General features: G+C 43.2%; 1 protein-coding gene and 1 non-coding gene across 5 annotated transcripts; one reads left to right on the top strand and one right to left on the bottom strand.

The window, feature by feature from the left end:
• Positions 1 to 4,825: 4,825 nt before the first annotated feature.
• On the top strand, positions 4,826 to 5,123 carry LOC147236123 (signal recognition particle RNA). Its single transcript, XR_015109034.1, has one exon.
• Positions 5,124 to 6,865: 1,742 nt separating this feature from the next.
• Positions 6,866 to 26,677, bottom strand: nvl (nuclear VCP like). Of its 4 annotated transcripts, none has more exons than XM_086163978.1 (24): positions 26,546 to 26,677; positions 25,425 to 25,483; positions 24,863 to 24,933; positions 24,616 to 24,668; positions 24,044 to 24,134; positions 23,720 to 23,780; positions 20,682 to 20,888; positions 19,838 to 19,940; positions 19,544 to 19,620; positions 18,746 to 18,880; positions 17,081 to 17,182; positions 16,457 to 16,574; positions 15,565 to 15,709; positions 14,551 to 14,821; positions 13,660 to 13,881; positions 11,888 to 11,992; positions 11,720 to 11,782; positions 11,159 to 11,278; positions 9,546 to 9,645; positions 9,363 to 9,469; positions 9,065 to 9,141; positions 8,837 to 8,928; positions 7,979 to 8,076; positions 6,866 to 6,995 (listed from the first exon to the last, which is right to left on the bottom strand). In XM_086163978.1, the coding sequence occupies exons 2-24, from the start codon at positions 25,479 to 25,481 to the stop codon at positions 6,951 to 6,953; spliced, it is 2,520 nt and encodes an 839-aa protein (XP_086020104.1). In that variant the 5' UTR covers positions 25,482 to 25,483; positions 26,546 to 26,677; the 3' UTR covers positions 6,866 to 6,950. The 4 variants fall into 4 exon arrangements, with proteins under 4 accessions (XP_086020104.1, XP_086020107.1, XP_086020105.1 ...); XM_086163981.1 differs by having other exon boundaries at positions 13,660 to 13,878; XM_086163979.1 differs by lacking the exon at positions 26,546 to 26,677 and adding an exon at positions 26,373 to 26,516.
• Between the last annotated feature and the right edge of the window lie 470 nt (positions 26,678 to 27,147).

Raw genomic sequence — 27,147 nt, 5'->3', positions numbered from 1 at the left:
TGGACGGGCTTTCCTCGTGGATGTGGAGGTTAGACAGACAATTGTGGTTTTTGACGAATAATCCAAGTGCTTAAACAAATTACTTCCAAAATATTCACCTCTACATACACGCGTATATGTATGTATCGATATAAAGTATTACAATTTTAAATTTCTATGTTAATATTCGAGCTGCCGGATCAAAGATGTCCAGCTACAATGTAATTCACGGCCTGTTCTCGCGCACTTGTGTTTTATCAACGCTGCTCCTAAATGTTTGTCAAAAAATTAGGTCTTGAAAAGGCTCAAATTCAGCCGCTTTGAATTGACGAATAAACGTTTTGCTCAAGATTTATCCTCAAGTTTTTTTTGGTTTTTTTTTTCTGTTACATTTCATATTTCCAGTAGAAGCAAAGCTTGGAATCACGGATGTGAAACACAAGCAAACAGTAACTTGAACAAACATATGACTACCAAATATACACACACACAAACATATATACACACACATAAATATATGAACACACACATATATCCACAAACACACAGACACACACACGTGTTTATTTATGTGTATATACACAAGTATATGTGTGTATGTATACATGATGTATGTATATATGTATACGTATGTATATATATATAAGTACACACAAGTATGTATGTATACATACATACACATATGTTTATATATATAAGCATATGTAAGTGTATTTACATCCATGTATATACATATACTTTACCATATATATGTGTGTATGTATGTATGTATATATATATGAATGGAAATTGACATATGCCTGTGTGTATGTATTTGTATATATATATAGAGAGAGAGATTTACACCCATACACATATATAAGTATATATATTTCTGTACAAAATTGTGCAAATTGGTACAAAATTGTTTTGCATTTATAAACTAAATACAACCTGAGCGGCATTAATTCCAGCTGGCGTGGCGATGAGGCCTTTGCAAGGTTTCTGGGCATTGAGTTGTGCAGCTCTGGGGACAAAGGTCCTTTTAGGCCAGACCTGGACATTTTACGGCCCACCAAACTGTTTTCTTTGAATATTTTAACAAGTATTTGCAATCAATATTCAATTTAGAAACTCTTTTTTTTTTTTCTTTTGTTAAATTTTGTATGGATGATTACATACAAAATAATGTTGGTACATTTATATGATCATGAATGATTTGAAGTTGAAGAAAAAAAAAAGTCCAAAAACTGAAATATTAAAATTGCGCATAAAAATTGAATTAGAAATATGGCCCGCCAGCCAAAGTAATTGTCCAGCCCTGATCGAGGCCCTGCGAGATCACGAATCACGTCGCGCTGGAACGCAACGTTGTTCCAACCTGGGATTGGAGCAGAGCAGCTGAGGAAGATTTCAACTTGAATGAATCCACGGTTCGGAAGTGAAAGAAGAGCCAAGTAAAGAAAACCAAACAGAGTTCCTGAGGTAACAAAGCGAGATGAATAAAGTTGGTAGGATTTCATCTTATTGCTGAAAGTTTATGATGAATAAAAAGTTTCAAATCTTGTTGCAGCAACTGGGCTTTTTCATGATTTCCATGGTTTTGCCATTCAACTCAGGGCTTCTCCCTTCCTACATTTTGGCCAGTTATGATGAATATCATAACCAGGAACGATAGAGAACCTTCACTTTTATGCAACTGTAACTAATCAGAAGCTCAGAGCTGCTGAAAGCCGCCTGTAGCCTGAGATTGAAGAGTGATAAACGGCCATTTCGGACTTCATAGACGAGTAGAGGGATTTTTAATTCTGCTCAGAGTTAGATCAGGGTAAAATGGATTTGTCTGAGATCATTGGCTGTGGAGACCCTTGTAGGAAACATCCAAAAAGGACAATAAGACGGGATAATTAGCGGTAGTTTGAACGGTGCAGAAACAGTGTGACCTGCAGACGGAAGACAGGCCTTTCATGAAGGACTGAAAAGTGGCGTTTACGTCCAACAGTTGTCACAGATCTGAAAGCTCTCAGGATGGAATCGGCACCACAGCATAGAGAGCGTGAAAGTGCATGCGAATCTTTTATGGACACATTTCTAACAGTTTAAAATTCACTAGTTGCAGTAACTCATCTGCACCAGGAGGGGGCGCTGCAGGCGCGGCAAAATTATAGAGTTTGTATAACGTGAATAGAAGATGTAAGAAGTGTGTGGACCGATGTGTGTGTGTGTGGGTCACCAAAAGAGAGTGTGAAAGTCTGGGTGTCTACGGATGACTCAGACCGTACCGTGGCGTCTGCTCACGGACGCGATACCGCTACCGGAGCCCGGGGATCCAAAGCCTCCCGGAAACCGGGATCACACACTCACGCCACGGCGTCCGGCGACACACTTGAGCCAGCAGTCTACATTTAGCCCTCACGGTCATGACGTCATCCTGATGAAACAGCGACCTCTAGCGGACGAACGGGGAATTACAATAATAACGCCGCTGCTCTGAATCGTGATTTCAAACTTGTTCGTGTTTTGGGACCTGGAAGGCAGCTTGATTTCACTTCATGACGTCATGATCACTCACGATCTCCGACGCAAATGCCAATCGAAGACCGGACCGACTGACCGAACGATCAATTCTCAATTTTGGGTATGATATCTCGAAAAGTGGGTTTAACCTCCGTACAACGATAGAGACTGACTTCCATCAGATCCGTGCCATTAATTTATTCACATCAGATTCCAAAAATATACAGATATAAACTGTTGTGAATAATCGAGGCCTGCTCTACAGGTAAAGGGGCGGTACCGTTGGTGACGTCACCGCGAAGAAACAGTGACCTCTTGCGGACAGATGGGGAATCACACCATGTACGTCGCTGCTGCTTCTGAGTGGCGTGATTTCAAACTTTTTGGTGTTTTGGGACCTGGAAGGCAGCTTGATTTCACTTCATGACGTCATGATCACACACGATCTCCGACGCAAATGCCAATCGAAGTTGGGCCCGACAGACCGAACGATCAATTGTTAATTTTGGAAAAGATATCTTGCAAAGTGGGTTTAACAAGGATAGAGACTGACCTCGATCCGATCCATTAAATTGATTTATTCATATCAGATTCCAAAAATATACAAATATAAAGTGTTGTGTATAATCGAGGCCTGGTTTACGTGTGATGTTCCCCGATCGTCCACAAGTGGGATGTAACAGCGCCGTCTAGTGGACAAACTGGGAATTACATCTCTTGTAAGCCGCCGCCGCTGTGAACCTTGATTTCAAACTTGTTCGTGTTTTGGGACCTGGAAGGCAGCTTGATTTCACTTCATTACGTCATGATCACACACGATCTGCGGCGGAAATGCCAAGCAAAGATCAGACCGACTGACTGGACTATCTATTGTAAATTTTGGAAATGATAACTTGAAAAGTGGGTTTAACCTCCGTACAAGGATAGAGACTGACCTCCATCAGATCCATGTCATGAATTTATTCACATCAGATTCTATTGTATCTATTGTAAAAAACAAACACGTGGGCATTTGCGTCGCAGATCGGTTGTGATCAATCATGACGTCATGAAGTGAAATCAAGCTGCCTTCCAGGTCCAAAAACACGAACAAGTTTGAATTCACGATTCATAGCAGCGGCGTACATATTGTAATTCCGCGCTTGTCCGCTGGAGGTCGCTGTTCCTTCGTCATCAGCGGTCCCGACACATTACATGCAGAGCAGGCCTCGATTATTCAGAACAGTTATATCAGTATATTTTTGGAATCTGATGTGAATAAATTAATGACATGGATCTGATAGAGGTCAGTCTCTATCCTTGTACGGAGCTTAAACCCACTTTTCGAGATATCATATCCAAAATTAACAATTGATAGTCAAGTCAGTCGGTCTAATCTTTCCTTGGCATTTGCGTCGGAGATCGTGTGTGATCATGACGTCATGAAGTGAAATCAAGCTGCCTTCCAGGTCCAAAAACACGAACAAGTTTGAAATCAAGGTTCACAGCAGCGGCGGTTTACATGGTGTATTTCCCAGTTTGTCCACTAGATGGCGCTGTTTCACCCCGCTTGCGGACAAAGGACATATCACATGTAAACCAGGCCCCGATTAAACACAACACTTTATATGTGTATATTTTTGGAATCTGATGTGAATAAATTAATGACATGGATCTGATGGAAGTCAGTCTTTATCGTTGTACGGAGGTTAAATCCACTTTTCGAGATATCATACCCAAAATTAAGAATTGATCGTTCGGTCAGTCGGTCCGGTCTTCGATTGGCATTTGCGTCGGAGATCGTGTGTGATCATGACGTCATGAAGTGAAATCAAGGTGCCTTCCAGGTCCCAAAACACGAACAAGTTTGAAATCAAGTTTCACAGGGGCGGCGGCTTACACGATGTAATTCCAAGTTTGTCCACTAGATGGCGCTGTTATATCCCGCTTGCGGACGATGGGGGGACATCACATGTAAACCAGGCCTCGATTATACACAACACTTTATATTTGTATATTTTTGGAATCTGTCATGAATAAATCAATATAATGGATCTGATCGAGGTCAGTCTCTATCCTTGTTAAACCCACTTTTCAAGATATCTTTTCCAAAATTAACAATTGATCGTTCGGTCAGTCGGTCCGAACTTCGATTGGCATTTGCTCGGAGATCGTGTGTGATCGTGACGTCATGAAGTGAAATCAAGCTGTCTTCCAGGTCCCAAAACACCAAAAAGTTTGAAATCACGCCACTCAGAAGCAGCAGCGACATACATGTTGTAATTTCCCGTTTGTCCGCTAGATGTCACTGTTCTTCGTGATGACGTCATGACCGGGAGGCTCAAACGGAGGCTGCTCGCACCGGTGTGTCGCCGGGCGCCGTGGCGCGCGCCTGTAATCCCAGTTTCCGGGAGGCTGAGGCTGCGGATCGTCGGGCGTCAGGAGCTCTGAGCCGCGGACGGCTGTGCCGATCGGGCGTCCACACTAAGCTCGGTACCGATACGGAGCTCCCGGGGGAGCCCGGGAGCCCCGGGTCGTCTAAGGAGGGGCGCACCGGCCCAGGCCGGGAACGGAGCAGGTCAAAGCCCCCGTGCCGTCCGGTAGCGGGATCGCGCCCGTGAATAGTCGCCAAGGTGCAGCCTGAGTCATCCGGCGAGACGCAGACTTTTTACACTCTCTTTCACTGGCAACACACACACCGGCAGCACCGAGTCCCCGCACCTCACACACACTTCATATATCTTCTATTCAAGTTAGACAAACTCTATATTTTGGCCGCGCCTGCAGCGACCCCTCCTGGTGCAGAGAAGTTACTACAACTACACCAGGTAAGCCGTGATTAAATTCTGAATCTTAAACTGAGAGCATTCAGATCTGTGACAACTGTTGGATGTAAAGCCACTTTTCAGTCCTTCATGAAAGGCCTGTCTTCCATCTGCAGGTCACAGACTCTTTCTTCACGGTTCAAACTACCAATAAACCGGTAATTTTACAGTCTTATTTTCCTTTTCGGATGTTCCCTACAACGGTTGTCACTCTCTCTCTCTGTACAAATAAGACGAGATTTAGAATTCCCTCTACTCGTCTATAAAGCCCTAAATGGCCATTTCATCACACGCTTCAATCTTTGCACCCCTCCTTAGAGGACTCGGGGCTCCCCAGAGCTCCATGTCGGTACCGAGCTTAGAAAGAAGCAACAGCGACCTCTAGCGGTCAAATAGTGAACTACAGCATCTACGCCACCGCCCTTAATCGTGAATTCAAGATCAGAACCTCTGATTAAAATATCTTTTTTTTTTTTTTTCCTAAAAACATTTGTCATTTGAAAATAATCTCTAACTCCTCCACATCGGAACCTCAGTTTATTTATGTGCAAAAAATAAAATGCCATTTCTCCTATTTACGAATGTGTGTGTTTAGATGTGAGGATGTTGAGGATCTTCTTGGAAGTGATGAGGATGGATCACATCAGGAATGGGTCCATCAGAGGGACAGCACATGTTTACATTTCTGGAGATAAAAAAAACAAACCAAAACAATACAAATACAATCAAGACTGCCAATATAGAGACAGACATCCAGCTAATCCATGTCATTGATTCATTTACATCAACTTTTATTGTGTTTTCCTGGGATAATGAGAGGATGGAACAGATCAATAATGGTTCCATCACAGGGACATCACATGTTCGATGTTTTTTGGATAAATTGTTTTAGAGATTTAGAATTTTTATATTAAGTATTAATTTATATGCAAAATTAATATATGTAATTTCCCCTGTTTATGAATGTGAATGTATGAATATATATATCTATGTTTGAAAGTATGTATCCGTATTTATGTATATTAATGTATGTGTGGATATATATTTATAAATATACATATGGAAGTATGTATGTATGTATATATATATGTGTGTGTGTATGTTTATGCATATATGTATATGTGCATATATATACATATGTATATGTGTGTGTGTGTATATATACAAGTATAAAGTATAATTACAATTTCAAATTTGTTAATATTTGAGCTGCTGGATCAAAATATCCCACTGCAATGTCATGCACGGCCTGTTTTTGCGCACACTTGTGTTTTATCAACGCTCCTTCTAAATGTTCGTCAAAAATTAGGCCTTTAAAAGGCTCAAATTCAGCCGCCTTGAATTGACAAATAAACATTTTACTCAAGTTTTATCCAGACATTATACATTTTTTCTGGTTCCATTTTATATTGCCGGGTGAAGCAAAGCCTGGAATCAAAGATGTTAAACACAAGCAATCGGTAATTTGAAGTGTGGTGAAGCGATCTCCTTCACGAGGCACGTGGATTAGCAGTGTGTGTGTGTGTGTGTCGGGAGCATCAGGCTGAAAGCCTAGCCGGGGGACGATAATAAACGCAGGCTTTGACTCCAAAGTAGTTTCTTTATTAAAAAGGTATGGATAGGAAGCGATCATACACGTGCAAGGGGTGAATGTCAGGGTCCGTCCGGCTCTCATCTGCTGAGCGACTCTCTGAGCTGTTCGTACATTTTCTGGTCCTGCACGCAAACAAACAAAAAACTTAGTGGATCTCCAGATGAATCGTTGGTAGCCAGGGCGGGTTTGACGTTGACGCGTTGTGCTGTGAGTAAAGTCCGACCGCTTCGCGGCGCTACTTGATGTCACGATGTTTGAGACTGTAAACTGATAAATGGCTGAAATTGCATGATTCAGCTCTGATAGGACCGGCAACAATTATCAAAACAATCATGGAGGAGGAAAGACGATACTTGAGCTCTATTATGTCTTATTTTCGGAAGTGAGATACATTTGTGAAACATGATTTACACAGTGTTGTAACTATTCGGAAAGCACAAGTTCATGTTTAGAACAGGGGCGGCTAATATGTCGATCGCGTTCTCCCGGTTGATCACAAAAGTAGTGTGAGTAGATGAAGATCATGGAGTCCAAATAGCGTTCTACCATGACTGATGAGTGTTTGGAGGTGTGCTTGAGGCTGGCTAGCAGTAGCTAGTAGTTCGGACTATACATCCCTGGCTCATTGCGTTCAGTGAAGGTAAAATCAGAGTAAGGTCATGACAAATAATGTCCAAAGCTGTGTTGTGCAGTTTGGGTTCATGCGGTTATGGAAGGCACACCAACATATATTGTACATAAAAATAATTTTCAATATATTTTTAAATATATTATTAATATATTAATATAATTATATAAATTTCTTATTCTCCCTCCTTCCTACTATTATCTATTACTGTGATGTTTTTGCTTGAAACTCTGGCACAACAATTTCCTTCGGGATAAATAAAGTTGTTCTCATCTCATCATCTCAAATATGTTTTGCATTTTTACAGCAGGAAGATCATTTTGACTTTTAGAAGTAGCTCGCATGCTGAAAAAGTGCGTGCACCCCTTGAGCCAAACCGGCTCTTGTTGTACAAAGTGGTCGATAACCTCTGACCTCTGACCCACGGATAGCCTAACAGGCTGAATCGGTGCTTTTGTAAAACCTCTGCGATCGTACCTTCTTGGACACAGACGGTCGAACCTTCTTGAAGGCGTCTTCAAAGTTCTGCTTGTTGAGCCGGATGTCGGCGATGGGTCCGGACGAGTGCGTCAGACCTGGAGGAGACGGGGTTTTGCGCCGAATCCGTCAGCGTTCAATCACAAGACGAGAATGCATCTGAACTCTCGCGACTTTACCTCTGATCTGTAAGACGGGTACCTGTCTTGCCACTATCTGTAACACGGCGGGACGCAAATAAAACCTGAGCCTGCGAGGTTTGTGGCATCTGAAGAATAGTGTTTCCCTGGGATGATTTATCTGCCGCCTCTTTTCCCCACTAGCATAACTATGCAAATAGCAAAGTGACATACCGGACGGAGTCAGAGCTCTTCTGGGTGTGAGGATGGAGGGGTCTGGTTATCTGAACGAAATGATAAGACCTTATGTTCCCGGCAGAGAGCTGCGTTCTTCTAATACAAACCTACTAGCAGTACCTTTTGCTCGCTCTAAGCGATCTCAGGCAAAACTGTCCTCAGTTCTACTACCTCAGTGGAGGAACAAACTTCCGGAAGCAACAAGACGAGCATCATCTCTCTCAACCTTCAAGAAACAGGTAAAAACTGTTCTCTTTCAGGACTTTTTACTGCACTGATGCCCCAGATCAGGTTAGGCACCAAGTTAGGCTATGCGGTGTGTGTGTGTGTGTGTGTGTGTGTATGTCTTTGTCAAAGAAAAAAAAAAACAAAAAAACCCAGCTTAACTGTTCTGTATATTTCCTGTGCATCTTGTATTTGCAAGTGTTATTTGCAGTTCTTATGTCCTCTATTGTAAGTCGCTTTGGATAAAAGTGTCTGCCAAATGTAATGTAATGGTTACCTGCAGAGGAAGCTGGTGAATTCTGGGCCTTCATGAAGGCCCTCAGGGCGTTGATGGAGGCTTCCCGCACCAGAGCTGTCAGGTCGGCCCCGCTGTATTCAAAGCAAATGCGTATTTAGCTTCCTGCGCCGCGTCAAGGACCTCCGGGTGCCTCACAAGAATGTTGTGTTATCGCATCGGTCCGGTCTTCCGCCTTTATGTTACTGGAGATGACGGGGCGACACTCACGTGAAGCAGTCGCAGCGCTCGTCGCCGGCGACCTCCCTGAGGCAGACGTCCCGGTCCAGCCGAGGTTTCGTTCCCGACTGCAACACATTACGAGTCGGTCTCATTCCGCGTGTCTCCAGAATGAGGCCTTGCACTTTGACGTTCGATAAAAGAAATACAAAAGCATGGGTCGCCGTCTCGACTGCAACGTGATCGGCGGCGTATTTAAAGTGACGCGGATTTACGAGCCTCGAACCGAGCCTCTGCTCACGGAAACTCTGTTCCGGTGTTTTTAAGTTTGGCGGCGGGGAAGCCGTACCTTGGTGATGGTGAGCAGGATGGCGTATCGGTCCTCGGCGGGGGGCAGACCCACATACAGGGTTTTATCCAGACGCCCCGGTCGTAGGACGGCGGGGTCGATGATATCTGGCGACGAAAACACCGCGTCGGTGTTGCATTAAGGTGCTTCCACCGAGAAGGACCCGGAGGACTTGAGGCGCACCTGGTCTGTTGGTTGCAGCCATGATGAAGACTTGCCGTCGCGTCTCCAGGCCGTCCATCTCCGTCAGCAGCTGGTTGACCACGCGCACGCTGGCTCCTGACTGGGATACACACAACTTTTGAATTTCTCCTTTTAAAATTCTTAAAAATCAAACATCTGCTGATTTAAGTTCTTCCTCAGATGCTTAAAAGAGATATTATGTTCAAAACAATGTGATTGTGACGCCATTTTTAAAGATGAGAATGTCAAAATCAGATATTTGTTCACAGATATCTGCAGGAAGTATCTGAGGAAGAGCCTTGTTTTTGCCAGAATAAGTGTTTTGTGTTACAGTAAACCCTTGTTTTTCGCAGGGGTTACGTTCCAAAAAGAACCCGTGATAGGCAAAATCCGTGAGGTAGAAACCTTTTTTTTTTTTTTTTTACAATTATTATACAATTAAATTCTCTATTATACATTGAAAAGAAAGAACAAACCATTTTACAGGCTCAATCATTTGTTTCACAAATAAAAGTACTGTACTTTAGAAAGGTTTTTTTCAACAAATAACTTCTGTACTGTCAAATAATAATTTTAATCATCAATGTGAACAGAAGGCTTCAAATGGCGGAGATTAGCTCCGCCCACCGCGACCCGAGTCATTGGATTAAACGGGAGAAAATTAAAAATGATAATGAAAAAAATTGCGGACAGTTGCAACCCTTTTTGCATCCTTATTAAAACTTATCGCTGCTGTCGTCCTTATGTTTTTTTCTTCCTTCTTTACGGAACGAACGGAAGATTCATTCATTCCGTAATGCCGACCTACAGCCGCATAGCTTTTAGCTTCCCTTAGCATGTCCAGAAGTTTAACTTTATCTGCCATAGATAGCATCTTCCGCTGCCTTTTGGGCCCTGCAAGGTGCTTTTGTCGCTCCAGAGTGTTTTGTCAACATTATGGGTTTTAGAGAAACTCAAAATCGCAAGAGAATTTACACGTACGTCATGTCAATTTGTCAAGCTGTTTTACGTACGTGTACATATTAAACTGCGACGTTATTGACGCACAGGAAGAGAAGAAGCGGAGTGACTTTTCAGCCAATCAGAATGCAGAACACAATGCACCATGCAAATCCGTGAAGTAGTGAAACCGTGAAAAGTGAACCGCGTTATAGCGAGGGATCGCTGTACACTGACACCGAAAGGACACGAAAATATATTTTACACTCTGATTGCAACTTTGTGTGTTAGCTGGGTTTCAAGCACCCTGTGAGTTTTGCAGTTTAGAAGCTAAAGTTAACATATTCATTAGTATCCTATCTGATGTTGCTTGCTAGTTTTTCTAATTTGCCAGTAATAACTAACTTGGTGTTTATATTTCCTATCATGTTTTCGTGTTTTATTTTAGGTTAATTTAGCTTATCAAACATATGAGCAGAAGTAACTGATAAGTTCACTGAATAATTGTGTAACCAAGCTTGAAGCCCGAGCTGAAGTTTTTCACAATCGCAAAGTTTCAATGGAATTTACTATTTGGTGCCCGGATTTTTTTCAAAACTCTGAGTCGATGCGGACGTGTTTTTCTTTTCTATCTCTTCTGGAACGCTCCTCGTGCACCTCCTCCCCCCCCTCACCTCGTGGCCCGAGCGGCGAGGACACAGGGCGTCGATCTCGTCGAAGAAGATCACGCAGGGGGCCGAGTTGCGTCCTCTTTGAAAGACCTGCCTGACGGCCCGCTCGCTTTCTCCAACATACTAAACACACACACACACACACACACCGGTTATTGCATTTAGTTGAGATGAGAACAACTTTATTAATCCCGAAGGAAATTGTTGTGCTGGAGTTTCAAGTAAAAACATAACAGTAATAGATAGTAGGAGGAAGGAGGGAGAATAAGAAATACAATGAAATGTAAATTGTCTTAACTGTTAACTACAAAGATTTGAAGATTCCCTGCGGCTGAGGGAAGAGGAATTAAAAAGTCTGATAGCCTCAGGTAGGAAAGACCTCCTGTGGCGTTCAGTGGAGAATTTAGTTATTAGCAATCCTCTTTGGGTTTCCGGGAAACGTCCTCTGAGCACAATGATTGGACGAGAATTGAAGTCTGAAAACCGTCCAATCAGAGCGAGCAATAATTTCCCCATCGTTACACATCCGGCCTTGAATCGATTCCCGCGGCGCGGCAAACTCACCATGTTGAGCAGCTCGGGACCCTTGACGGAGATGAAGTTGAGGCCGGACTCGTTGGCGACGGCCTGCCGGACACGAGGTCAGCGAGAAGCAGCGAAGGTTGGCGGCGTAAAAGTCGACGTTCATTTATTGGAACAGTAAAGGGAAACAACGAGGGCACCCGGGGTTACCTTCGCCAGGAGGGTCTTCCCGCATCCGGGGGGTCCAGCCAGCAGGACTCCAGACGGAGCGCTGAGTCCCAGAGCCTTGAACTGCTCCGGAGAACGAACGGGAGCCTGCGGAGCGAACACGCTAACTTCAATCTACCGAGCAGTCCAGGCGTTTTCACGCGAGATGAATCCTGGAGCGTCAGCGGCCCCTGGAACACTTGAAGCACCACAGGTTTCCCATCCATGGGCACGAGAAGGTTCTCAGTCATCCAGGACTTGAGTTTGGTACCTCAGACACAAGCCCCCCCCCCCGCTGCTGTACGCCGCAAACTCACCAACGGAACTCTGTGCAGTTGCTGCAATAGGTTTAAGTTTTGATGGCAATATTTTGCGTACAAACAGGAGGAGGCGCGACTCGAGACCCTCCCGGTCAGAGCTTTTCAGAACCTCTTGATTCTTCTGCAAATCCCAGCAGCTACACATACATATTCGCCGTATTATCCGGACTATAAGTCGCGTTTTTTTTCATAGTTTGGCCGGGGGTGCGACTTATACTCTGGAGCGACTTATGTGTGAAATTATTGAGCTCTCTTGCTCTGATGTGGGTGTGTGTCTTTAATATAACAGCGATTGTCACACACACACGCCAACCAATCGAAATTCACTGGGGGCGGGTCATGGCAGAAGTGTGTTGTGAAAACAAAGATGCTACCAGCAACTTCTGTACCTATGAAAATTAATCATTTCAACATTAGCGGGAACATATAAAAACAACTGAGAAGGGCTGAACAAAAATGGCACCAAAAAGAAAATCATATTCTGCAGGTTACAATCCGGAAGGAAGGAAATATGCAGCCGAAATGGCGATCGAGCAGCAGAGAGAAAGTTTGAAGTTAGTGAGAAACTTGTAAGGGACCGGCGAAAAGCGGAGGTTACTCTTACTGAAATGAAGAAAACTAAAAAAGCTAATCTTGGGCTAAAAGCTAGCTGGCCACGGCGAGAGGAACCAGTTTAAACATAGATGTTTGAACAAGGTGCTGCCGGGAGAGGCTTGTCAACAGGACAGTTGCATCTTCACACCAGGTAGTTGCCATGGAGATGAATATAAATGAGTTTGCAGGAGGACCTTCCTGGTGTTAAAGCTTCATGCAACGCAATCGTCTCTATCAGAGCAAGAACGCCATCCTGTCGGGATCCAGAAAGGCTGGAATAATTGGAACAGCCACTGACGATGACTCTGACGTAGCGACGTACGGGTAGAAGAGGAACCGGCATGTTGTCTACCTTCGGAGTTAGCCGAGTTGTTCAGAAGTGACACCGAAGAAGAAGAAGATTTCGTTGGATTTAGTGATTAAGAGTGACAGAGATTGTTTGGTTGTAGCATGTGCTACATGCTATCGTTATTTGAATGACTCTTACCGTAATATGTTATGCTAACATAGCCTAGCGGGCACGTTCTCAGTTTGTTGTTTATGCGTCATATAGGCTATACTTGTTCAGCCTGTTGTTCTCTATTCTATTTTCATTTTAAATTGCCTTTCAAGATGAAATGTCTATTCTTTGTGTTGGATTTTTTAAAATAAATTCCCACCCCAAAAATGCGACTTATACTCCAGTGCGACATATATGTTTTTTTCTTCAGTATTACGCATTTCATGGCTGGTGCCACTTGTACTCGTATAGTCCGGAAAACACGTTCCTGGACTTTCACTAAAAGATTAGTGCACTAAAAAAAAGCTGGTGATGGAACATCTAAGCGGGTTCGCACACATGTAAATAGAGTTGGTGGCTACCAGGATGGCCATGGTGAGCTCCTCCCTGATGTCCTGCAGGGCGCCGACGTCCTCCCAGGTGACGTCCGGCACGGTGGCGAAGCCCTCCCTCTTGGCCGACGGCTGCACGCTGGAGAGAGCGGCCCGGAAGTCCGACATGTGGACGGACAGGCCGTCCAGCTCCTGCTCCGACAGGGTCTCCGAGGTCTTCAGCAGGTGGAGGAGACGCCACAGCTCCCCCTGCTGGACGCACGACGCGGCGCAATTTACTCAGGAACAAGGGGAAAAATAGACTCAAGTATTTAGTTTATGTTAAAAAGTACCGACTTGTACGGCGGAGTAGGTTTATCTGGGATGGATGAGTTTTTTAAAGTACAGCAACTCAGGAGGGCTGGGTATTTTATTCAGTGGACGCTGGTCGTTTCCATAATTTATGTCCAGGGATTTAGTGTCTATTAAAAGCTGCGTTCCACTTTGGTCAATTCTTTGTTTAATTTAGGGATATAGAAGTCACTTCACCGCCCAAATCATCCCTGAACTAAACGCGAAATACAAAGAAATCCACTTAAAAGCTCTGACGCTACTTTTTATATTCAAGTTACAAATATTTATACACTTCAGTTTTCATGCCGTCAAATGTGTGTCATCTTTTCACCACACCAGCAGTTTGTATCTGCGTGCAATTTACTGTTTAACGTAATAGTGCTTTTTACTGCTTCATTATTATTTTGTTCATTTCACGTCACCCTGGGATCGTGAGAAACATCTTCTCGATTCCTGGTGCGGAGAAATTGACAAAAAAAAAAGCTGACTTTGACTTTTAAAATCAATCAGGGACTTGCCAAAAACTAGCATGAACTAACTAGCGTGGTAATAATAGGTGAAAAGAAATAGCGCGGTTTGGGATTTCACCTGGATGAGATGGCGTTCGGGCTCCGGCGGCTCCAGGCCTGCCGTCCGGGGACCGTCGGACGTCTCTTGGCTCTGAGCGTCGCTCGGTTCTGGTTCCTCCCCGGAGGCCGGGCCTCTCGCCGCCAGGAGGACCCGATTGACGGCCGTCATGGTGGCTTCGCGGCAGAGCGCCATCAGGTCAGCGCCGACGTAGCCGGGGGTGAGACGGGCCAGCTGCTGGTAGTCAAAGTCCTCCGGCATCTTCAGCTTCCGACACAACGTCTTCAAGATCCTGGAACAAGAGTCCATAAAGTCCATAAAGTCCATGTGTGTGCTTTAAAATGTTATGGGTAAAATGTAACCCATTTTTTTTCTGTTTATTTCAGATCTCAATTTCAAATGAAATCTGTGGCGGACTCGGGGTTCCCACTCTTATTTATTTTTTTTCCTCCAGTACTTTTCCAGCAGGTACACTTTAACAATTATGCGTTGCAGAATTTTTCTTTTCCCAGACGTAGCTTTTTTTTTTTTAACAGCCGCTCACCCAAATTGCCTCGAGCACTTATTCCTCTTCCTTCCTGATTTAAAAGCTGTGCAAGTCTGAGGCAACAACTTATCTCTGACATAAGCTCTTACGTTTTGAGAAATCTGGACAACCTTATCACGGAGTAACAGAAACACACCAGCAGCTTCCACTGTCATATATAATAAGCAGAAGAAACTAAAGTCACACTTCACTTTTCCCATTTCTCTCACTTTCTCTCCTGAGTTCTCTTAAAGTTCTTTCAAGAAATCATCCTATGGCAAAATGATTAACCTTTTTTTTTTTTAATTCCCATGACTGGAATATCAGTCAATCAGGAACCCCCACGCACGAGCCAAAGTGTGTGTTCTGAAGCTTTACGATGCAGATTGTTGAACTGCAAACATGTCAGATGTGAACTGCGAACGGCACGTATGAACTAAAACATGTTTTATATCCCCGGTCCAGCGATGCCCCGCGGAGGGACGGGTTGATGGCGTTCTGATCCCGACCTGAAACGGGCGGCTTCGTCGGGGATGCCCAGGCAGATCTCCCGGTCGAAGCGACCTGCGCGGCGGAGGGCCGGGTCCAGGGAGTCGGGCCTGTTGGTGGCGCCGATGACCAGGACCTGAGCGGTGACTGCAGGGCTGTTCAAATCTGTTTGAGGGGGAAAAAAAAGAAAACACAAAACATGTAAAACAGAAGTTTTAATTCTGTGTAACGGTTTCATCTTTTGTTCACGTTTGGAGAGTCAGTGTCTTTATATGACAGACCAATCATTTTTGGGGACCACAAAGCCATTTTAAAATGAAGCATCAAAAGAAAAAACATTCACTTTTAAGTCCATTTGTCTAACAAAAGTATAGCATCAGCAAGAAGAGAACAGGCTTCCGATATGAGACAGCAGCTTAATATTTGTCTGTAACTTGTTCACTCAATGCTGCATTGTAACAATAATAATTTGGAGTTTCTTATTTTTGCTGTTGGGGTTTAATTTTAATTTTGGTCGCTATTAAACAGAACTATCAAACAGCAGGCCATCCTGGAGCAGAATTAAGCTGAAGATGAGATGAGAGTTACCGCAAAACTTTAGGTGTCTTTTAAACTATCTATTCCTCTTCCCTCAGCCGCAGGGAATCTTCAATCTTTGAAGTTACTGCTAACAGCTAAGACAATTTATATTTCATTATATTTCTTATTCTTCCTCCTTTCCACTATTGTCTATTACTGTTATGTTTTTACTTGAAACTCTGGCACAACAATTTCCTTCGGGATTAATAAAGTTGTTCTCATCTCATCTCAAACGACACGTGATGTGAAAACAACACACGGCACACGTTCTTGCGTACAACTGGCAGGTTCTGAAAATCTAAGACATGCGTGTTCCTTGTCGGCGTGTCGCACCGTCCATGCAGGTGAGGAGCTGGGCCACGATCCTCCTCTCCATGTCTTTGGAAGCCACCTCTCTCTTCGGGGTGATGGCGTCTATCTCATCGATGAACATGATGCAGGGAGCCGACGCCTGCAGGGCCGAGGCCGAGTGAAAGATACTTTCTTTTTAAATTTTTTTTAAGTCATATCTACATATGTGCTTTGCTCCATGTGACAATTTCATGGCATTTTCTTATAAATTAAAAAAAAAAAAAAAAAAAAAAAAGGACTGAAACAAGACTTAACTAAAGAATTAAAACAAAACGAAAAGTAGGAAAAAACTATTTTTCAATTGTTTTTTTTTTTCCTACTTTGAAAAACATTGAAAAACAAATTTTCAATTGTTTTTTTCTTGATCCGTGAACGTGATTGTTTTTGATACATAAACCGAATTTCCAGACCAGATCAATGATGTCGGACTGGATCGCTTTTGTGTTTTAAATCTCGGCAAAAAGTCTCTCCACATCTCTGGATCTTCTGAGCAAATATTGAGATTATTGAGAGTCAACCTGATTTAATAAATACTATTGAAACATCCTGGCCGTTAGTTAGTTCCTACTCTCTCGGCCGTAATGACGTGGAAGAGCTCAAACTGACCACGGCTGATTCGAACAGCTCCCTGAGCTTCTGCTCAGACTCTCCAGACACTCCGGAGACCAGCTCTGGAGCAGAAACCTTCAACATGGGAAGCTCCATCTCCTGTGGACACACACACACACACAATAATATTGGAGTCATGTGATGGAAACCGATGAAACGCAGGACAGAAGTTTAAACATTTGGTTTTATCAAATCCAACATAAGTGGTTGTTTGATTGCATGATGAATGTGTGATACCTGCAGAAATATGTATGTTTTTAACACCTTAAAATAACATGGAGTGACCCATTCGATGGCTGTAAGTGTCATTATGAACGTGGAGTTTAGGGTTTTCCGAGAAAAACGTACCACTTCTTATTTGTTTGTTGAGGTTAATAAGAAACCTGTATGCTTGGTGTGGATGCAGCAAGTTTCAGTAATTGCAATATGATTTTACTGATCGGCACCCCTGACATCCACCAAAGCCGTAGGTGATCCCTGGACCAAAACAACTTTGACACCCAACTTCAGCCCTCCATGAAGAGATTTCAAACAATGTCATTTAAGAAAAACACCTCAGACAATGAGATACAGTCAAACTACAGATCTTGAATGATAGTTATTTCCCTGGCCAGACATATACCGTAATTTCCGGACGATAAGCCGCGACTTTTTTCACGTAAACAACGATGCGGCTAATATATGGACTTTTTTGGGGTGGGGGACGCTAACGAGCTTCACGTCGCTAAAACGTTTATCCTCGTCACATCGGACCGATGAAATGACCGGGAAATTCTGAGTCCGCTCAACTCCGACACCGAAGAAGACGACTTTGACGGTTTTAGTGCGCGGGAGGAAGACCGAGATGGCGACCGGCTCGCCCAGGGGTCGGCAACCCGCGGCTCTTCCATCTTTACACTGCGGCTCCGAGTGTCTTTGGAAAATAAATCATAAATATTTAATTGAAGTGTATTTCATTTGTATTAATTCCTTTTTTTTACTTTTAGTTCTAAGTTGGAAGATTTTTGTGATCTTGAAATATTAAATAAAATTATATGTATTATTTTTCAACGCTCAAAATAACATCACACTGGCGGAAGCCGGTATACCAGCCAGCCGGTAAAGTCCGGATTTGCAGATGCTGTGCGCAGAAGTTCAGGAGCAGAAGTCCCATAAACCGGGTAAAATAAACATTTATGAAGATATTTTGCAAATATTTTTTTTTATTATTGTTTACTGACGCAGTGATTTTTTCCCGATTTATTTTTAAAATTCAGGTCAAGGCTCCGCTACACGCTCGGAAAGCTCAAAGCTCAAAATGAGTTCATTACATGAATAAAATTTAATTTTCTATGTAATACTTTGTGAATTTCAGAAGCAACACACGACACACTTGTTTATACAAAGTGTAAAGGTAATTAAAAGCAATTTATACAGCGGTATCTTTATTTTAGACGTCATAAAGTAATTGCGGCTCCTAGTGTTTTCCTTTCCGAGGAAACCGGGTCCAAATGGCTCTTTGGGTGTTACGGGTTGCCGAACCCTGATCTTGCCGGTGCGGCTTATATTGAGGTGCGCTCAATAGTCCGGAAATTACGGTAATACTGTGGAACTTTTGCAGACTGTATTCATACGTTAAAGTGACCGAGCAGGTGACTTCAAGTGCCGTTGTCCGTAACTCACCCCGGCCACCGCCTGGGCCAGCAGGGTCTTCCCGCAACCGGGAGGCCCGTGGAGCAGGAAGCCCCTGGGCGGGACCATCCCCAGCTGCTGGTACACCTCCGGGTGACGCATGTGGAGAAGCAGCTTACACACCTCCTGGAGCCGCGTCGCACCAGAGCAGGGGCAAATCGAAAAATAATAGCGGATGATGAACATGATGTTGCACTTTGGATGCAAGTGCATTAAAAGCTTTTACAGCAAAGGCATTGAAAGTTATGTCATGTTGGACCTTTTCCTCAGCAAGATTCTTGATCATTCTTGCATTTTAATTAGTTATTGCCATATATTTGGAGACATTTCCAAGTGGTTTGTTGCATCAAGTTATCACAAAAATTCACAACTGTTACACGTAAACCTTAGAGAGAAACTGAGTGAGATGCAACTTGTTTTTGTAAAACAGCAAAGTTAAAATTTCTTACTGACTAAAACACAATATTTATGGTATAACAATCAGGGAAAAAAAAATCATAATTGTATTATTTTCTGTAAGAATTGCTTCTAAAGGAACCAGAGCTGAATGTTCTTTTTTGGTTGAGCAAATATTATTTGAGCACACATCAGAAATTGTGTTAATGCTACTCATTTGAGAAATGTCCTCACAACTCACTAAAACCATGATCAAAATATCTAGATAATAAATAAAAGATCTGTATCACAGACACAAACACACACACACTCACACCTGGTCCAGTGCAAACTCCTTATTTGTCTTTGTAAGTGACAATTAAACACAGCAAACACTGAAAGGTGGACACAAACCGTCAAAGTCTCTTCATTCCCTCCGACATCCTCGAACTTTAGAGTGGGATACTGCAGTTCCAGTGACTTGGATTTAACTGAAAAAATGATATATTCATACAAAAAGCCAATAATTAGTGGAATGTAGTAGCCTTCAGAGGAAATTTACCTCTATAGGAAGACTTTCCTCCTCAACACAGAAATCCTCGTCCCACCGAGGAGACTTCATTTACCATAAAACAATGACCCGGAACAAACGGCAGTTGTGGGAAATACGATTGTGTGCGACATCTAAGAAATAAAAAACAGCGGTACCTTTCTTCTTTGTGGTGAGAGACTCTGTGTTTTCAGTGGAGTTATTCGTCCTCTTTGATTTTTTGTGTGATTTCGCCGGCCCCGTCGTGGAAACACTGGAGTTCTGGGGGTCACAGAAAGACGGGACACTTTCTAAGTCATACATCTACAGACGCCATTAATAATAGAGAGAGAGATGAGATGAGAACAACTTTATTTATCCCAAAGGAAATTGTTGTGCCAGAGTCTCAAGTAAAAAACTAATAATAACAATAACTAATAATAACTAATAATAAATGTAATATATAACAATAATAATAATACATATAATAATATATAATATATATATATAATATAGTATAATATATTATATATTATATATTTTACTATAATATATATATATTATATAATATATGTATATATTATAATATAATATATATTATGTAATATATATAATATATGATATATAATAATAACAAATAATAATAACTAATAATAAATGGGACTAGTAGAAGTATTATGGACTAGCATCTCAAAAAATCAATTCTAAATGATAGATCGTCTTGTGTGATTTTTTTCACGCGACTGAATTATAAATTTTCCGAAAGGCAACGTGATTTGATGTCGTCCCACTGATCCCAGATGCCAGTCAGCTCATCCTGGAGTCCATAATCAAAGTTTTTGTGAAATATCAAATCTGCAGACACCAGAGTCTCATCAGTTCGTGCTTAATTCGAAGTGGACGAAAGTAAAAAGGCGAAAACAAGGCAGAAATAAAAAACAAACATGGGACAAAATGTCACTTCAGGCCAAATCTAGAGCATCTGCAGGAGTTACAGAAGTGATAATAATAGTCAGGACATACATGCTCCTCTTCGCAGAGGTCGATTAAAATCTTGGAATTTGATGAACTCCCGCTTTTATCGATGAACCAGCCGCCCGCGGAGACCAGGGTTTCCCTGCCGGGGGAAGGCTGCCGCGCTGAGGCTTCCGCAGGCTGATCTCTGCTCTGCGACTCGGGGTTTCCCTTCCGGTACAGCGACGTCAGAGAGCTGTTCATGTGGTTGGTGGACTGTAAGTAGAGTTTCATATATAAATACCAAATTGTTTCACAAGCAATAGGCTTTCATCACCCTACGACTCCGCAAGTGCTCATTAGTCATGACTAATAACTAATTATTAAAATGCGTGTGAAGGTACTTCTTGTAAAAAGGTCCATTCACGATAAACGCGCAGCTAAATGTTCCTGGGTTCCACACTGCAGCTCAGATATCACACCTGAGTGTGACTGTAAACAAATAAACGCCAATAAAGCTGAACAAAACCATCGCATAGAGTAGTTTATTGCTGAGCCCAATTTATTTTCACCAGCTCTTGAACGTCTACTGGATCAAAATGAGAATAGTGATACCCAATTAAAAAAAGGGTTTTGAAAATCCCCTTTTTGAACATTTTGAAAAGGTTTTATTTACGGAGACGACGGGAGACGACGTCAGGAAACTCTCCGACTGTATAACTGACTATGTTAACTTCTGCACGGACAACATCATCCCCACCAAGACTGTGCGTTGTTTCTCAAACAACAAACCCTGGGTGACTAAGGACATTAAGGACACGCTGAACAGGAAGAAGGCGGCATTCAGGGGTGGAGACAAAGAGGAACTGAAGAAGGTGCAGACGGAGCTGAGGCAGAAGATCGCAGAGGGAAAGGACAGTTACAGGAGGAAGCTGGAGAGCAAACTCCAGCAGAACAACATGAGGGAGGTGTGGAGTGGGTTGAAAACCATCACTGGCCATGGAAAACAAGCAAGCCAGGTGATGATGGAAGGAGACCTGCAGGAGGCAAACAAACTAAACCTGTTTTTTAACAGATTTGATGAAGGTGCCTCCGCCCACCCTCCCCCCAGCTCCTCTCAGGACTTTCCTTCCCCTGTGCCCTCACCCCTCACTCTAAGGAGCTTTCCCCCTCCCCCACGCACCTCCTCTGCTTCCCTGGACGACGTCTCGTTAACACCTCAGCCCTCCTGCCCCCCAATAGGACTCTCTCCACCCCCTCCTGTTGCCTTCACCGCTGAGGAGGTGAGAAGAGAGTTCAGCCGCCTCCGTCCCAGGAAAGCCGCCGGCCCTGACGGCCTTAGCCCCAGAGTGCTGAAAGGATGTGTCTCTCAGCTGTGTGGGATCTTCTCACATCTCTTCAACCTGAGCCTGACCCAGATGGTTGTCCCCGACCGGTAGAAAACCTCATGTCTGGTTCCAGTGCCCAAGGTGAAGCATCCCAGCACACACAGCGACTACAGACCAGTGGCCCTGACATCACACGTCATGAAGTCGCTGGAGAGGCTCGTCCTGAGGGACCTTCGCACAGTCGTCGGACCTTCGCTGGACCCCCTGCAGTTCGCATACCAGCCCCGGATAGGAGTGGAAGACGCCATCATCTTCCTGCTGCACAGAATCTACACACACCTGGAGGAGGCAGGAAGCACTGTGAGAGTCATGTTCTTTGACTTCTCCAGTGCTTTTAACACCATTCGACCTGCCCTGCTGAACAGGAAGCTTCTGGACATGCAGGTAGATGCTCCACTCGCGGACTGGATCAACAACTACCTCACAGGCCGGCCGCAGTACGTGAGGCTGGGGAACATCACGTCGGACACCATTGTGAGCAGCACGGGGGCTCCACAGGGGACGGTCCTGTCTCCCTTCCTGTTCACGCTCTACACCTCAGACTTCAGGTTCTCCTCGCAGTCCTGCCACCTGCAGAAATTCTCAGATGACTCTGCCATCGTGGGCTGCATCAACGGAGGCCAGGAGGAGGAGTACAGGAGCGTGGTGGACAGGTTTGTGGAGTGGTGTGGACTGAACCACCTCCAGCTCAATGTCACAAAGACAAAGGAGCTGGTGGTGGATTTCAGGAAACGGAGGACCCATCCGACCCCGGTCACCATCAGGGGTACAGAGGTGGACATTGTGGACAGTTATAAGTACCTGGGTGTCCACTTGGACAATAAACTGGACTGGACTATTAACACCAACGCCAGCTTCAAGAAGGGTCAGAGCCGCCTGTTCTTCCTCAGGAGGCTCAGATCTTTCAACGTCTGCAGGACCATGCTGCAGATGTTCTACCACTCGGTGGTGTCCAGCGTCATCTTCTACGCTGTTGTGTTCTGGGCAGCAGGCTCAAGACAGCTGATGCGAACAGACTCAACAAGCTCATCAGGAGAGCTGGGTCTGTCCTGGGCGTGGAGCTGGAGTCTGTGGTGCAGGTGTCAGAGAGGAGGATGCTGAAGAAGCTCCTCAGCATCATGGACAACATCCATCACCCCCTGCATGCCACACTGGCGTCCTGTAAGAGCTCTTTCAGCCGTAGACTGATACCACCGAGGAGCTCCACTGAATGCCACAGGAGGTCTTACCTCCCCGAGGCGATCAGACTTTTTAATTCCTCTCCATTCAGCCGCCGGCAACCATAACAACCTATCTTTAACTTAAAAACAAACAAAAATGTGCAATATCTCATTTCTGTGCAATATTCAGAAACTGTGCAATATTTCATCTCATAACAGCTACACTGTGCAATATTTCATCTCATCTCATAACTGCTACACTATAATGTTCCCTTCTATCATACTATTGTTCACTCCTTACCTCACTTGTTACTAAGACACTTATAGTTTTATCACGGCTTACTAAGACACTTTATAGTTTCACTGAAACACTTTATAGTTTATAGTTTATTTTTATTTCTAATTCTGCCTCTCTTTTATTATTTATTACTGTTATATTTTCTGTAACTCTGGCACTGCAATTTCCTTCGGGATTCATAAAGTTGTTCTTATTCTTATTCTTATTCTTACTGTTTATTTACGGATATTTACAAATGTACGAGCGCATGGGATTTCTTACCACGTTCTCCACAACATCAGCACTGTCTGAGGATTCCTCCGAGCTGCCACTGCTGTCGTCGCTGTGAACACGGGTTGGTTAGTTAGTTAGTTAGTTAGTTAGTTAGTTAGTTAAAGGCATTACTTTTAAAAAAGTGTGCGGGTTAGTGGTGCGCCTTGCATGGTCAAGGCACCACCAACAAAGACAAATCATTTATTTAAAAGAGCCAAAGGAACAACCGATCAGAGAAAGCTTTGGGCTCCTTAGTAGCCCAAAGCTTGAAGTAAAACATAAAGTTAACAGGGGTGAAAGAGTATTTTTTGATCAGTATTCCATGGTAGTTACCCAGTGTCGTGGTGGCTGTGTTTGGCCCTCTTGGCCAGGTGCTTATTCTCAAGATTATCCAGCGCAGATGAACTTGAGATGGCTTCATACACTAGGAATAGATAATAGTAGGAAGGAGGGAGAATAAGAAATACAATAAAATATAAATTGTCAAGGTTAAGGCTTTCAAGTGTTTTAAGGTCTTAAGTACAAAGATTTGAAGATTCCCTGCGGCTGAGGGAAGAGGAATTAAAAAGTCTGATAGCCTCAGGTAGGAAAGACCTCCTGTGGCGTTCAGTGGAGCTCCTTGGTGTTATCAATCTACGACTGATTATGACGCAGTATAGGTCAAAATCTATTATTGATTCATTACTAGCCAAAAAGGCTCCACACACCATTTTACTCTACAATCAAATGTAGAAGGACTAAGGCGTCTAGTTGATGCTCAGCTCCTTCAGACCTTCTTTCCATGATTCTACCTTTTTGACTTAACATTTTAAATAATACCCTGGCCAAAAAATAAAAAAAATAAAAAATCAAGTGAAGTTTAGCTGTGAGTAGAATAAAATCCACTTATCTTTTGCCTCACTCACCTTTTTCTACTTGAATCCGGAAAGCGGTCCTGTTTTTTCTGCCGTACTCCATCCTAGAGACACAAACGCAATATCCGTTACACTTCACGCCCTGGAATCGACATGATGACCAGCAGAGTGGGTGATAGACAACTGAGTTACACCTTTATTGCATCTTTATTGTAAAAATGTAACCTGGACATTTTCTGGTGTCCAGACTCAGTTATTAAATAGTAGACTTGACTGGAGTTGGCAGTGATGAACTTGCCTGTACTGTTTCTGAAGCTCCAGGGCCAACTCTGCCAGATCCACATATTCACTCCTGCTGGAGGCCAGATACTGCAAACAAATCACTCCAGAAATTCACAAACAGGCTGTGCCACCTTCGGCTCATTCTAACACAGAACCATTTTTCACCAAGGCATTATATTGGCATTATAATTGAAACAGTGTCCTCAATGAATTAAAACAGCATTAATTGGACCTTCTGAAAATATTTCATTGATACTCTACATGCTGTTTGGGCTTTTTCAGATCCCTAGCACACAAATAAAAATGCCAGAGACCTGTAATTCTCTGCAGTTTTACAGTTTGCTCTTTTTTCAAATGATATGACTTTGCTGATACTTGAAGACTTTTATGCTGATTTGCAAGTTTCAGTTTGTACAGCAGTTTGAGAATGACACAAGATAGCCAAACCCCCAAAAGATGTTTACCATACAAATAAAAACAATTTAAGCTTAATAGTTTTGCTAAAAATTTTTTTATTCATCAATATTCTATTCTTTGTAACAATTTATATGACAGATTCTTCCAATCCAGTCACTCACCTGCTCCACCCTCTGCCTGAGCCGAGCATCCACCCAGCCTCCACCTCTGTTCCTCATGTCTGCAGCAAAGAGTCACAACATGACCACACGTGTGACACGCACTGTCTATAACAGTGTTTCCCAACCACTTTGCCGTGGAAAAACGCCCCACTTTCACCTAATTGGTCCAAAAATGATTTATTCAACGCATATAATGTGTCTACATACGTGGGCAGCATGCAGTGACAGACAGAACAATTAAATGCTCTTCCACAAGATGGCAATAGGCAGTGAATGAACCCGTGTATCTACCTGCTGCTGCTCAAACAGCTGAGTATGGTGTGGGGTTGATGTTCAGGAGCTGCGCTTGGCCCCTTAGTTCCAATGAAAGGAAATCTGAAAGCTTCAGCATTCGAAGACATTGTGGACAATTCCATGCTGCCAATATTGAGGGAACAGTTTGGAGTTGGCCCCTTTCTTTTCCAACAAGACTATGCACCAGTGCACAAAGCAAGATCCACAAAGACATGGATGACAGAGTCTGGTGCGGATGAACTTGTCTGGCCTGCACAGAGTCCTGACCTCAAACCCATAGAACACCTTTGGGATGAACTAGAGCAAAGACTGAGAGCCAGGTCTTCTCGTCCAACATCAATGTGTGACCTCACACATGCACCTCTGGAGGAATGGTCAAAAAATTTCCATTAACACACTCCCGAAACTTGTGGACAGCCTTCCCAGAAGTGAAACTTGTTCTAGGTGCAAAGGGGGGCCCACATCATTTTGAACCCTATGGATTTGGAATGGGATGTCACTTAAGTTCATATGCGAGTCAATGCAGGTGAGCGAATACTTTTGGCCATATAGTGGATATGCCGGGGCTCATAAAAAGGGTGGGAAACACTGGTCTAAAACGTGCTCTATCATTCATCGCTGTTAATGTTCGGCTAAACAAATACAAATATATACCTTGATCTGAACTAAACAGCCTTTCGCTAACACAGCGATGTGGACAGGTTAGCAACAGTTATGCTAGTTGAGAGTATTACAGTGAGTAGGCGCTGATGTTGACAAGGCGCTACGAGTTGACAAATCCATATCGGAAATAAATGTTTCCGGTATTTCAACGCCGCCGTTCCTACCGTAAACGGTAGTTACTCCGGTAAATGTTGCTGAAGGGCTGCGTCAAGATTCCTGTGCTGTTTGTCACTTTAACAAAAACACCGTGACATCGCCCGGCTCTGCCCGAAAAGCATGCTTGCGTTAAATTGTGTAACCCGGAAATACAAAATAACACTTCCGGGTTATGATTTTCACAATAAAACATCCCCAACTAACGCTTCCACCGAAAACAACATTTTTGGTTAGTTTCACATTGTTTGTTTAAACACAAAGCTTAATTTTTCATCTATTTTCTTTTCTTTTATTTCTTTTTCTTAAGTCTATGTCTAGATTAGCAGGTTTTCTACACTTTACCCCAGCACATCTATCTAAGAGATTTAAAAGATCTATTTAAAAGATCTATTTGAAAGAGAAAAGACTTCCAGAAAGATCCCCCATCCTTAAAATTTTCTTTCAAATCAAGATATTGTGCATTTAAATGGCTATGGGTTTATAGCTACTCAATTGCTATAGTTTATGTTATTTGTGGATATATTTTTTTATCTGAAGGATGAATTATAATTTAACATTATTCATGAGAAATACTGGCCATGCAAACGTGTCAATGTAGATTGTAGATCGA

Source organism: Fistularia commersonii, chromosome 2 (genome assembly GCF_037954325.1).
Source record: "Fistularia commersonii isolate RoL2024-O1a breed Wild chromosome 2, RoL_Fcom_v1.0, whole genome shotgun sequence".
Classification (NCBI taxonomy): Eukaryota; Metazoa; Chordata; class Actinopteri; order Syngnathiformes; family Fistulariidae; genus Fistularia; species Fistularia commersonii.
The sequence above is the reverse complement of the archived record's forward strand: the minus strand, read 5'-3'. Positions and strand labels throughout refer to the sequence as shown.

What these genes read in the sequence shown, in the direction of transcription:
- nvl (XM_086163978.1), bottom strand. Translation starts at nt 25,481, where the DNA reads ATGAGGAACAGAGGTGGAGGCTGGGTGGATGCTCGGCTCAGGCAGAGG. An exon ending in GAGCTTCAGAAACAGTACAG is followed by an intron (nt 24,669 to 24,862) that starts GCAAGTTCATCA and finishes TTGTGTCTCTAG; the next exon opens with GATGGAGTACGGCAGAAAAA. An exon ending in CCGAACGCCATCTCATCCAG is followed by an intron (nt 13,882 to 14,550) that starts GTGAAATCCCAA and finishes TCGTGCGTCCAG; the next exon opens with CAGGGGGAGCTGTGGCGTCT.